Source organism: Myotis yumanensis, unplaced genomic scaffold, assembly GCF_028538775.1.
Source record: "Myotis yumanensis isolate MYYU_CA2020_CCGP unplaced genomic scaffold, mMyoYum1.0.hap1 SCAF_3, whole genome shotgun sequence".
In the NCBI taxonomy this organism is placed as follows: Eukaryota; Metazoa; Chordata; class Mammalia; order Chiroptera; family Vespertilionidae; genus Myotis; species Myotis yumanensis.
The window spans coordinates 9,249,726-9,263,188 of NW_027223754.1; the positions used below are offsets into that span (position 1 = coordinate 9,249,726).

Here is a 13,463-nt window from a genome sequence, read left to right on the forward strand (position 1 = left end):
GAGGATGCAGGCTGTTGCTGCCAGGCCTTTTATTTTATTTTTTTACTTTTAAATTTCATTTTATTTATTTTTAAAATCTTTATTGTAAAAGTACTACATATGTCCCCCGTTTTCCCCCAATAACCCCTTATAGCCTGCTCCTGCCCCCAATCCCAGGCCTTCACCACCTTATTGTCTGTGTCCATGGGTTATGCATATATGCATACAAGTGCTTTGGTTGATCTCTTCCCACCCCCTCACACACCCACCCCTTCCTTCCCTCTGAGATGGAACAGACAATCTGTTCCATGCTTCTATGTCTGTGCCAGGCCTTTTATGCTCCTGGTCTGGCTGATTCTTGCCCTGCGCAGTTCTGCCAATGCACTTGTTGGCTCTGTGCTTTGTATTTGCTGCCTTTGGGTCACAGAAAAAAATAAAACAGGAACTTCATTTTCAAATTCAAGAGAAGCTATTAAAATTGTTTAGCAAGAGCACGTCCTCTATGACTTTGCTAAACAACTGAGTGACATGGGCCAGCTTTTGTCTGGACTTCAGGGTCATTTCTGTAAAGAAATTGCAAGTATGAGAAAAGACAATCATGCCAACATTAGAAAATTGCAGAAAAGTCCACAACAATTCCACTTAGGAGCTAAAACAAGTGCTTCAGAGACTTCTTCCAGGAGATGAAATATTACAATGGTCACTTGTGTTGCATAGGGTAAATGGACCAGTAAGAGTTATAATATTATTTTTTATTTTTCAAATACATTTTTTTTTCTGAAGAATTTACCATTATGCATGTGGAGTGTCCTGGTGAGATGAGGACAGGAAATAGGGGGCTGATGACTAAAGACACTGAATGGACAGAGAATGAGGTTATCCAGGGTGTCACCATCAGTATTGGAGCTGGACTCTCCTCACCCCGGATCCTCCACACTCTCCGAGGTGAAGAGTGTGGACTCTGCTTTGTCATCAGAAACTCTGAGGATCCTATTTTTGCTTCCACCTCCTATGAAGCTGTCGGGCCCTGGGAAAGTCATGTAGCATCTTTTGGGGGCTCAGTTTGTCATCTCTAAAATGTGAATAGCAGTATCATGCATCCCATGGAGATTTTAAATATGTATATATTTTTATTGATTTCAGAGAAATATATTTTTATTGAAGGGAGAGGGAGAGACAGAAACATCAATAATGAGAGAGAATCATTATTGATTGGCTGCCTTCTACATGTCCCCAGCATGTGTCGTGACCAGGAATCGAACCATGACCTCCTGGTTCATAGATTAATGCTCAAGCACTGAACCAGGCCTGCTGGGCTCCCATGGATTTTTTGTGAAGAATAATTGAGTTCATTTCTACAAAATGTTTGGAATTTTGCCTCAAACTCATCAAGGTTTAAATGGGGTGTTTATCAACTTCTTGATGTGGAGACTGTTGCTCAGAACACCCATGTGCTCCCTGGTGTCTGGGTGAAGCTGTCCATACAAATGGGGGACAGTGGAGAAGTGCAGATCTGGCCACTTGGCTCAGGAAAGTCACACTTTTATTCCTTCAAAAACAGTCCAGCGCACGGAGTGCCCTCGGAATGCCCCCTGTTAGCCCAGCCCAGCCATCTCACCAAGTATGTGACTCTATCATATTGAATGTCCCTGTACCCAGAGGCATCCCCTTTGAAGGGATTGTTCCATTGGTTTGCTCCCCACGGAGGTAAAATACTATATAAAATTAACTTGTTCTGTCTGAGGTCACGTCACCGCTGTCAAATCCAGAGCCAATTCAAAATAGAGATAGCATTCCTAAACTTCTCAATAGAGCTCTGCTTTCTAAGCTGTTGTTTTTTTCTCTTACATTTGTAGGGCCATGACACAACTGCAGCTGGAATGAATTGGGCCTTATACCTACTGGGTTGCTATCCAGAAGTCCAGAAAAAATTGGACAATGAATTGGATGAAGTGTTTGGTATGTATGGCCCTTTCACTACTTACACTGAACGTCCCAAGTCACTGAAGCAAATGGCATTCTTGCTCATTAAGAATGTGCAGTCGGGCCTGTTCTAAAGACACTGTAATAAGCAGGAAGGCTGCCATATGGTACCCCTTCAAGTCCTAATGTCCTTTGCAAGACCTCATCCATTTGTTTACGGGCGTTTGCTGATTGCTTGTCATGTGACTGCATCGGGGGAGATCCTGGGGATACATAGATAAATATCACTGTCCTCAAAAACCTTGCTGCTGCAAGTGAAGCAGACACTGTGTAGAAAGTATCAAGTCATGGCTGTGTGCTTGGGCGATATGAGGAAGGAAGGGGCTAGCAGAGAGCAGAGAGGAGTGGTGAAGCTGGTTAGTGGGTCAGGGAGAGCTGTTCCATATAGGATTGCTGTGGGTTAAGCTGATGGACATACATTTCTTTTGTACACCAGTAACCTGTAGGTAAGGGGTCCTAGGCTGAAGCCAATAGGGATGTTGTTAGAATCCTGAGCTTGCTCTTTTCTGTCTCTGTCATTTTATCATCATGGATTTTGTTTTCTTGATTGTTGTTCTGGGTCTCATGTTTATCTCTAAGGCAATAAGAAAGGGAAAGAGGGGATGAAGGATAATATTAGTCTCCTATGACTGCTATCACCGATTCTGCAAACTGGGTGGCTGAGCACAATAGAAATTAATTCTCTTACAGTTCTGGAAACCAAAAGGCCCAGATGAGTATCTCTGAGTTAAATCAATGTGTTGGCAGGGCTGCACTTTTTGGAAGCCTGAGGGGAGAATCCATTCCTTCTGGTGACTGCCAACATACTTTGGCTTATGGCCACATCATTCACATCTCTGTCTCCATCTTCACATGACCTTCTCTTCTGTGGGTGTGTGCCAAATCTCCCTCTGTTCTCTCTTATAACATTTGTGATGGCATTCATGGCCCACCTGGATAATCCACGATCATCTCTCCATTTTAAGATACTTGATAAAATCTTCAAAAGCACCTTTTCCCCCCAAAAAAGTAATATTTAAAAGTTCTAGGGCAGGGGTGGGTAACCCCTGGCATGCGTGCCAAACATGGCACACCAGTAACTTTAGCTGGCACACCAAACCCTCTCTTATAATCTTCCATTTACAATTTTTTTCTTAATATCAACTTTTTATTTTTCAGATAAATTCAGTGTAGGTGCATCTTAGATAAATAAATAATTTTACATATCAAGTTATCTTAGACCATAGACATGGATTGACAAGAGAGGGGAAGAGCAATTTCTATGCCTCTGTCTTAACTCTCCCTGCCTTCCTAGATTCAACCAGTGTCTTGGTTTCATCCACATACGCTTGTGAATCTTTGTTCTCAGTGATGAATTTTGTTAAGTCTCATAGTAGGAGTAGCCTGACTGATGAAAGTAGTAGCTCGTGCATATCTCTGAAGGTCACGAAATATAAACGTGATGTAAAATCTCTGTCATCAGTGATGCGGCAGCAAAAGTCCTACTGATAATATCAAATGGAGTCATAAAGTTTTCTGTCGGACTATCAGTGCACATGTATACATTAAAAAATAAATCTACTTTTCATTATCATATCTGTGTTTTTGTCACTCAAATGAATTTTATTATTTCTTCAAGGTTCTTCACATACATACACCTTAAGACAGTGATGGCAAACCTATGACACCTGTGTCAGAGGTGACACTCGAACTCATTTTTTTGGTTGATTTTTCTTTGTTAAATGGCATTTAAATATATAAAATAAATATCAAAAATTTAAGTCTTTGTTTTACTATGGTTGCAAATATAAAAAAATTTCTATATGTGACATGGCACCAGAGTTAAGTTAGGGTTTTTCAAAATGCTGACACGCTGAGCTCAAAAGGTTTGTCATCACTGACTTAAGAGATGTCAAGTAGGCGTAACATGTTCTCAAAAAATTAGGGTTGGCATGCAGAGTCAGAGATTTTGAGTCAGAGATTTTGCTGGTTTTGGCATGTGTTCACAAAAAGGTTGCACACCCCTGTACTAGGGATTAGAACGTGATATGTTTGTGGGTCATGATCAGCCTAAGACAAAGCAACTGTGCATTGTGCCATCAACTTAATCCTTTGTTTTATCAGATGTCATATGGCTGCCCATGGCTGGGAAGAGAAAAGTAAAGGTTGGGTTGGCCAACCAACAAAGTGCTGTCTGGTGGATTTTCCTAGTGCAAAGTGGGGAAGGAATAATAAAGGAAAAGAGGAGGAGGTGGAAGACATTCTAGAAAGACAGGCTCCAGTTGCACAATGGCAAAGTGGAGAAGTTGGAAGATAACAGTAAGCATCAAAGGACAGGTGGAATTCAGAACATTTGTTAGAACCCATTGAGAGGTAAAGTGGGAAAAGTAATTTCATGTCCAGATGGTGTGAGGACTGGATTTTCATACCAAGAGGGAAGACTTTGTTTTGTAGAATGGAGATGATCTAAACTTCTAGGCTCTGTTACTGTCATCATTTCATTTTTCCTGTATCAAGTTGAATTTCTCTCAGATTGCCTCTGGTGGGTAAATTGGGTGTTCTAGAAACCCAGGTTCTTTTGCAGTCAAATGCTCTACTACTGAGCTATACCCCCAACCCAGATTCTTTTGGAATGTGTTCCCATGTTGGTGTTTTTTACAATTTCTAGCCCAATGCAGGTGTCACAAATGCTTTTGGATCTCACATGATTAGTGACACCATTTTTACTAGAATTTTTATTCGGCTGCTTCTCATGCTTTTTGCTAATTGTGCCTCACTTCTCTTCTATCCCCAGTATTAGTTCTAAACATTTTTTGAGCAACTGATCTTTGGAAATTGAGATGTAAGTATTCATTCCTCCTTTTTTCTTTTCTTTTTCTTTTTTTTTCTTTTTTTGTTACTGGGGTAAACTTCACATTTAGTTTCATTATAAGAAAGCAACTGGTACACTTTTAATGTTTAAAATTGAGCATTATCTTTTCTTTCTAGTGAAACAAACAAAAGAAAATTAATTAAACAGGAACAAAATACAATAGGGAATGATGATTCCAAATAAGATTCTGCAGGTCTGCTATTGTCCCATTGAGTGGCAGCGCCCAAGCCATAGGAGAGAATTTCATCTTAAACTGCAAGGAAGTCCATTAAACATCACAATTAAACATACCAAAGGGGAAGCCTTGTTGTCAAAATGCCCACTTAACTAACCCAAATATCTCAGATCTACCCTTTGACCTTCTATAAACCCATTTTTATTTTTTTTTAAATGTTCCATACAAGAGTAAGTAGACAGTATATATTGGTAAATGCTGTTTACATTCACAGAGACACTGTGTAATCTGTGTGCTCAATGTACAGAGAAAAGAGGAAGAAAGCTCGAATTTTGTGCACTACTGCATGGGCTGAGCCTCCAGCCTCCAGCCTCCAGCCTCCAGCGGAGCAATGTAATCAGAAGGTTTTTCTTTTCCACAGAGCACAGGGGCATTGATTCCACATAGTGTTTGTTGAGTCAGGAAGAGATAAAAATGAATTTGGACTTGTGTGCATCCATATTAGCCTAACCAATGGACACAGACAACAGGGGGATGAGAGCATGAGTGGGGGAGGAGGGGTTATAGGGGACAAGGAGTGGATAGGGATACATATGTAATACCTTAATCAATAAAGAAAAATAAATAAATAAAAATAAATGAAAAAAATAAAAATACTTTTAAAAGTAAAAAAAAAAAAAAGTGAATTGGGAACAGACAGTATTAGAGATTCTTTTCCCACTGTATTCTGCTCAAGGTGTTTCCCCCAAAATAAGTTGAGAGCCAGGATGTAAGGGAGAGAAAAGACTTTAAGGACAGAATGATTGAGCCTAAGAGTAAAACAAAACAAAACAAAATCCAGACTGTAACTTGTTCCCAGTGACTGCAGGAAACTTTTAAAAACAAGGTTGGAATCTATCTGTGTTCCTTAGTCACCGTCTCCTTCATCCTCATCAGCTTCTTCGTTGGTAGCTTTCAATCCTCTCCCTCTCCCCCTCCATCATCATCTTCTTCTCTTCTCCTTCCCCATCTTCATCTTCCATATCAGGAAGCAAGTAGTAATGAATTGGATTTTGGCAAATACCACCTTCAGTGATCTCTCCCAACTTCTCTGCACCTGCATCAGAATGGCCATAAACCAGATTTTTGTTTCTCGGTCTCTTCCTGCTGGCTTTATCCTGCATTGGATGTGAACATTTCATCAAATCCTTTCCAGATATTTCGTGGACTTTGAAAATGCATCACGGCTTGCACTCAGATGAAATTCTTTGGGTATAACTATTTTCCAAGGAAAGGTTTTTATCAAAATGAAAATCTGTTCTGTGACCTGATTTATTACTTTTCAATTCTGTACTTCAACTCTGGTTAAATAACACAGTGCCTTTCCATGCGTGTCCCCACGCAGTGCAGTCATAGAGATGGTTGCAAATATTATTGCTCAAAAATGTGGGATTTGGGCCATCAATTCCTACCTCTTCTGAAAAACAATGGTTGGCAGAATTTGTTATATGTCCACCTTGAGAATCTTCTCACTGGCTTGTTCATTGAGTTGGTCTGTCTTATTTTTTGCTTTCTCAATATGTTCAGTTGCTTCTTGCTGTGTTTTTTCTCCCATTGGCAAGACCAAGAAGCCATTGGATTTCTTCTTGAGGGGGGAATGGAAGGTGTTTGGGGGCCAGGATATGGGGAGAGTCCAAGAAGCTGGCCCAGGAGAAGATACACTTCTGGAGGAGGCTCTGAGAATTCAAAATTAAATGTTTTAAACTTATAGTTTCATGCATTCACAATGTTATGCAACTGTCACCTCCCTCTAATTCCAACCCATTTCAGCAGCCAAAAGGAAACCCTGCACCATTAATCAGCCACTGCCCATTTTCTCTTCCTCCAGCCCCTTGCAGCACCTCATTCACACTGTGTCTCTATGGATTTATCTTCTTTGAGTACTTCCTCCAAATTTAATGAAACAACATGTGACCTTTTGTATCTGTTTTTTTTTTACTTAGCGTTATTGTCTCATTTTATTTTGATTATCTATACTATTAAGAATTTTACTTTAGCTGCTGGTATTTAACATTAAGTGTATTGATGTTATAATATACTAGGGGGCCGGTGCATGAAATTTGTGCACTGGGAGAGGGGTGGTCCCTTAGCCTAGCCTGCCCCTTCTCACATACGGGGAGCCCTCAGGGGATGTCCTTCTGACTGCTTAGGCCTGCTTCCTGCTCCCCTTGGGGAGCGGGCCTAAGTCACAGTCTGGCCTCCTTTTGTGGGAGGTGACCGGGCTGATCAGGGGAAGGCACCAGCCCATCATCCTGCTGCTGCAGCCACTGCCAGTCACCGCAGCCACCAAGGTGTTTTCATCAACATGGACTCCAGTTCTTTCCCCATGAAAAAATGACAACTTTCTTTAGGCATTTTCAAGATGTGTCTTTCATAGGATATGACATTTATTTATTTATTTATTTTTTATCCTCACCTGAGGATATGTTTCCATTGATTTTTAGAGAATGTGGGAGAGAAAGGGAAAGACAGAGAAAAACATCAAAGTAAGAGGAACACTTTGATTGGTTGCCTCCTGCATGAGCGCTGACCTGGGCCCCAGCCAGGGAAGAGCCTGCAACCTAGATACATGCCCTTGGTCAGAATTGAACCCAGACCCTGTGGTAGGCAGGCTGAGGCATTATCTACTAAGCCAAAGCGGCTAGGGCAGGATATGATATTTCTTAGCCCCTCCAGCATCAGACCTTCGTTTTTTTCTCCAGGAGTGAGGTGGAAAAACCCTACATCACCTTCTTGGATTCTTTTTTTTTTTCTTTATTTTATTTTATTTTTTTTAATTAAATCTTTATTGTTCAGATTATTACATTTGTTCCTCTTTTTCCCCCCATAGCTCCCCTCCTCCCAGTTCCCACCCCACCCTCCGCCCTCACTCCCCACCCACTGTCCTCATCCATAGGTGCACGATTTTTGTCCAATCTCTTCCTGCATCCCCCATACCCCTTCCCTCCCCCCCGCCCCCGGAATAGTCAGTCCACTCCCTTTCTATGTCCCTGATTCTATTATAATCACCAGTTCATTCTGTACATCAGATTATTTATTCACTTGATTCTTAGATTCACTTGTTGATAGATGCATATTTGTTGTTCATAATTTGTATCTTTACCTTTTTCTTCTTCTTCCTCTTCTTAAAGGATACCTTTCAGCATTTCATATAATAATGGTTTGGTGGTGATGAACTCCTTTAGCTTTTCCTTATCTGTGAAGCTCTTTATCTGACCTTCACTTCTGAATGAGAGCTTTGCTGGGTAAAGTAATCTTGGTTGTAGGTTCTTGGCATACATCACTTTGAATATTTCTTGCCACTCCCTTCTGGCCTGCAAAGTTTCTGTTGAGAAATCAGCTGACAGTCGTATGGGTATCCCCTTGTAGGTAACTGAGTTTCTTTCTCTTGCTACTTTTAAGATTCTATCTTTGTCTTTTGTTCTTGGCATTTTAATTATGATGTGTCTTGGTGTGGTCCTCTTTGGATTCCTTTTGTTTGGGGTTCTCTGCGCTTCCTGGACCTGTAAGTCTATTTCTTTCACCAGGTGGGGGAAGTTTTCTGCCATTATTTCTTCAAATAGGTTTTCAATATCTTGCTCTCTCTCATCTTCTGGCACCCCTATAATTCGGATGTTGGTATGCTTGAAGCTGTCCCAAAGGCTCCTTACACTATCTTCGTATTTTCGGATTCTGTTTTCCTTTTGCTTTTTTGGTTGGGTGTTTTTTGCTTCTTCGCATTTCAAATCTTTGACTTGATTCCTGCGTTCCTCTGGTCTGCTGTTGGGTGTCTGTATAATATTCTTTATTTCAGTCAGTGTATGCTTAATTTCTAGTTGGTTCTTTATCACAACATTGAGGGTCTCATTAGATTTCTTGTAGATCTCATTAAGTTTATCGGCAGTTTCTAGAAAATTATTGAAGGACCTTAAAAGTGTGGTTTTGAGCTCCATATTCTCCAAATCTGACATCTGAGTCCTGTTTCTTTTTCTCCACATTTTTTATGCTTTCTTGGTGCACCCCCTAGTGGTCTTTGTGCAAAGTCTTGTTGTAGTTAAGCCTTGATTGTTGTAGGTAATTACTACTTGACCTCCAGGCCAACTGGCTATGTGAATCAGCTGTGACTGCAGTGGGAGAACTACTGTCCTCTAGGGAGGTGCTAATCTAGCCTTTGCCTGAGGCTATCCGGCAAATGCCTCTGTGCAGGGCTTGGGCGGAGCGGGTCCGAGGGGATCTACAGGGCGGGCAGAGCGAGCAGTTATGGCTGCTCTCGGTCTGTCCCCAGGGGCTCTGCCTCTCAGAGTCCCAGCAACCGCTGCAAACCTCGAAGAGAAAGCTGCCTTCGAGTTCCAACCGAAGCCAGACAGTCCCGCTTCTCCCGTTTGACTCTGGGTCCCTAGAGACTCGCCCCAGATCTGGAGCTCAGAGTCTGAGGATCCCTCTGGATTGAAACAGACAACCATGCCTCAGCCACCAGCCCGCTCCGTGCGCACCTCCGCACCTCAGTATTTTACTTCAGCACTGCACCTCCTCTAAGTCTCGGTATGCTTTCTTCTTTCCTCCTAGTTGTAGAACTTCCACTCAGCCAGCCTTCCTGTGGTTCTGGATGATGTCCGTTCCATCTTTTAGTTGTATTTTTGGAGTGGTTGTTTGAGGCAGCAAACTCTGGCGTTAACCTATGCCGCCATCTTGGTTTCTCCACCTTCTTCGATTCTTATTACCCAAGTTACTAAGAATATTACCAGTGGCATACAGGGAGCTTAGCCAATGAGCTGTCAGAAAAGGTGTTTCCTCTGTAGTTCATACCAATCCCCGGCTCGGCACCTGCCCAGGCCTAAGGCCTTAGGCTAGGCATTAGGCCTGGACAGGGGCCCCCCAGCCCCGTGGGATCACTGGCTACACCCCTGCCCAGGCCTCAGGCCTCTGGCTGGGGCGTTAGGCCTGGGCAGGGGACAAACAGCCTGCTCTGAAAGCAGGCTCCGCCACTGCCCAGGCCAGAGGAGTGTTATGCCTGGGCAGGGGACCCCCAGTCCGCTCCGTTCTCCTGATCAGGCCTAAGACCTCTGGCCGGGGCGTTAGGCCCGGGCAGGGGACCCCCAGCTTGCTCCAATCATAGGCTCTGCCCCTGCCCAGGTCTCAGGCCTCTGTCCAGGGCATTAGGCCTGGACAGGAGACCCCTAGCCCGCTTTGATCGCCTACCCAGGCCTCAGGCCTCTGGCTGGGGCGTTAGGCCTGGGCAGGGGACCCCCAACTGGCTCCAATCACAGGCTCTACTCCTGCCCATGCCAGAGGGGCATTAGGCCTGGGTAGGGAACCCCCAGGCCGCTCAGATCGCCTGTCCAGGCCTAAGGCCTCTGGCTGGGGCCTTAGGCCTGGCAAGGGACCCCCAGTCCACTCTGATCACAGGCTCCACCCCTGCCCAGGCCTCAGGCTTCTGGCCGGGGTGATTGCCGGCTCCGCCTCCCTGGGTGGCATCTGGCACTGCCCGCCCCACTTCTCGGTCCCCGATCTGCGGCCCGGATCCGCAGGCACTGTCTGGTGCTGCTGGTCCCACCTGCAGTATGCAAATTTAATGGCCATCTTTGTTGGGTTAATTTGCATACTCTTCTGATTGGCTGGTGGGCATAGCAAAGGTATGGTCAATTCGCATCTTTGTCTTTTATTAGTGTAGATTATTTTTTGATGTCTTATCCGCCAAGCCCAAATCGTTCTTTCATTTATTTTATTTCATGTATTTACTTTGATCAGGGAATTCTGATCGCCCTGTTACCTCAGAAGACCTGAAGAAACTTAAATATCTCGAGTGTGTTATTAAGGAGACCCTTCGTATTTTTCCTTCTGTGCCTATAATTGCCCGTGAACTTAATGAAGATTGTGATGTTGGTGAGAATTCTTTCATGAAAGTAGTGGGGAGAGTGGACTTTTCTGTATCTGTCTTGCTTTATTCTCATGACATATCAACTGCCTCATGACAGGAGGATACAAGATTGTGAAAGGCTCTCAAATACTCATCATTCCCTACGCACTGCATAGAGACCCGAAGTACTTCCCAGACCCTGAGGAGTTTAAGCCAGAGCGGTTCTTTCCCGAGAATTCGATGGGACGCCATCCATACGCATATGTGCCCTTCTCTGCTGGACCCAGAAACTGTATAGGTTTGTATCCATCAGAATCGGTTTGACCTTTAGGCACACATGGCAGGGGTTTCTCACAATAATTTCTTTGAGATGTAGTGTCTCAGATACAAGTCTGTAAAAAAACTTGTTTTATTTTTTCCCCCACTTTACTATGACTGTCGTAAAATATATCAGTTTTGTAGGGCTGCTGTAACAAAGCACCACAGACTGGGTGGCTTAAATGACAGAATTTTATTTTCTCACAATTCTGGAAGCCAGAAGTACAAGATCAAGGTGTCTGCAGGGCTGGTTTCTTCTGAGGCCTCTCTCCTTGGCTTGTAGATAGATTTCTTCTCCCTGTGTCTTCACATAGGTTATTCCTGTGTGTGTGTGTGTATGTGTGTGTTTCTAATTAATCCCCACTCAAGGATATGTTTTTATTTATTTTTAGAAAGAGAGGGAAACATTGATGTGAGGGAAACATTGAGTGGTTGCCTCCCATACATGCCCAAACCAGGAATCTAACCCACAACCTAGGTATATGCCCTGATAGAATTGAACTAACAACCTTATGCTGAATGGGATGACAAACCAACCAACTGAGCCACCCAGCCCGGGCTTGATCTCTTTTTTTATAAAGACACCAGTCAGATTGGATTAGGGCCCATCCATAGGACCTCATTTTATTTTAATCGCCTCTTTAAGGGCCCAATCCACTAATGCAGTCACTTTCTGAGGTTCTGAGGGTTAAGAATTGAGCAGATGAATTTGGGGGGATACCATTCAGCCCATAACATAAAGCATAACCAGTTTCATGGTAGAGTTTTAAAATATAGACCTTTGGATTGAAGTAGAATATACTTTATATGGTAGATATCTTATTTATAACAATTAGTTTATTTAACCTGTTTTTATTGCTTGTAGGAATTCCTTTTTTCAAAACCAAAACAAAGAATGCTCACCATAGGACCAGCAGAAACACTTCAACAAAATGAATGCACATTGCCATGCATTATACACACTTTTGGCTTTAGTATCTCTGGGGTTTTACTGTTTATGTAAATGCAGGCACTGGTACAATGAGGCCTGGTAACTCTATAGTAAACTACATGAAAGGCCCAGTAGGAAAGCGTTCTAGAGTAGTGGTTCTCATGCTTCAATGAGGCCAGGATTCACCTGGGTGCTGCGTGGGCTAGATTCCTTGTCCTCAGAGCTATTCAGATGCACTGGGTGGGAGCAGGGAAGGGCACTCAAGAATCTTTATTATTAGGAAGCATCCTGAGATCCTGAGTGATACTGGTTCTCCCAGGGCCTGTTGTGAAAATCTAACATCACTTGCTCCCTCTAATAGTACCTGTTGTTTCTCCCATTTGAGATATATCTGTAATTAAAGTCATGTTATTTACATTAATTTGAAGGTCAAAGGTTTGCCATGATCGAAGAAAAGGTCGTTCTTTCATGGATCCTGAGGCATTTTTGGGTAGAATCCAACCAGAAAAGAGAAGAACTTGGTCTGACAGGAGAGGTGATTCTTCGTCCTACTAATGGCATCTGGATCAAGTTGAAGAGGAGAAACGCAGATACATCCTAACTCTATTATTGGACTGTGCCTTAGTAGGAATAAAGTCTTTCTTTAAGAGAAACTTTGCATTTTCAATGTGTTAATCCTTACTCCTAATTTTTTCTTATCACCATTTACCTTGGGGTAAAATCTTCCAAAGAGAGGGCTTTTATATTTTCATCACCACCATTATCTTACCCTTGCTCTTGATAGCAAAGGACGAGTTAACTGATATCCATACCCAAATAAACATATACATTTCTCAACAGAGGGATCTATAGACCAATTCAATTTCAATTGACAAAACCAAAGGATATAAGTTCATTGAATTTCCTGAATTTCTTTAAGGTATTCTTGTTGAACACAAATATACATATATACATATACATTTAATTTGAAAAGGGTAATTAAATACTTAGGCTGGAGCTTAGGTTTTAATAATTATATGAGTGGCATCAGTTATAAGAATAATGATGATGATACTTTTCAGATTTTATCAAGGAGAGCAGATCATTTATAAGTTGACTCATAGGTTCTTTTCCTATTTCCCTTTTAACCGTGTACTATGGCCTTCATTTCATTTCATGCTACATAACATCACAATTACCTTCTCACATCATATATTATCGGGAAAGATTCCTCTTGGTTATCGCCAATCCTTCATAATGGCTTTTGGAGCTGGAAGCACTTTGACCTTATCAGGTTATACTCCTTTTCATTCCAAGGGGATAAGATCTATCAGAGGTAAGTTTCTATCCAAAGTCATACCACTAGTGGGTG

At 42.4% G+C, this 13,463-nt stretch overlaps 1 protein-coding gene across 2 annotated transcripts in view; it reads left to right on the plus strand.

The window, feature by feature from the left end:
• The window catches only part of LOC139005923 (cytochrome P450 4V2-like), a 33,667-nt gene extending 20,896 nt beyond the window's left edge, over window positions 1-12,771 (plus strand). For both annotated transcript variants that reach the window (XM_070408236.1, XM_070408235.1), the window contains 4 exons: window positions 1,836-1,938; window positions 10,755-10,889; window positions 10,982-11,161; window positions 12,541-12,771. In XM_070408236.1, the coding sequence (XP_070264337.1) occupies window positions 1,836-1,938; window positions 10,755-10,889; window positions 10,982-11,161; window positions 12,541-12,713 (591 nt within the window). In that variant the 3' untranslated portion in view covers window positions 12,714-12,771. The remainder of the gene's footprint in view (window positions 1-1,835; window positions 1,939-10,754; window positions 10,890-10,981; window positions 11,162-12,540) is intronic.
• Window positions 12,772-13,463: the final 692 nt, after the last annotated feature.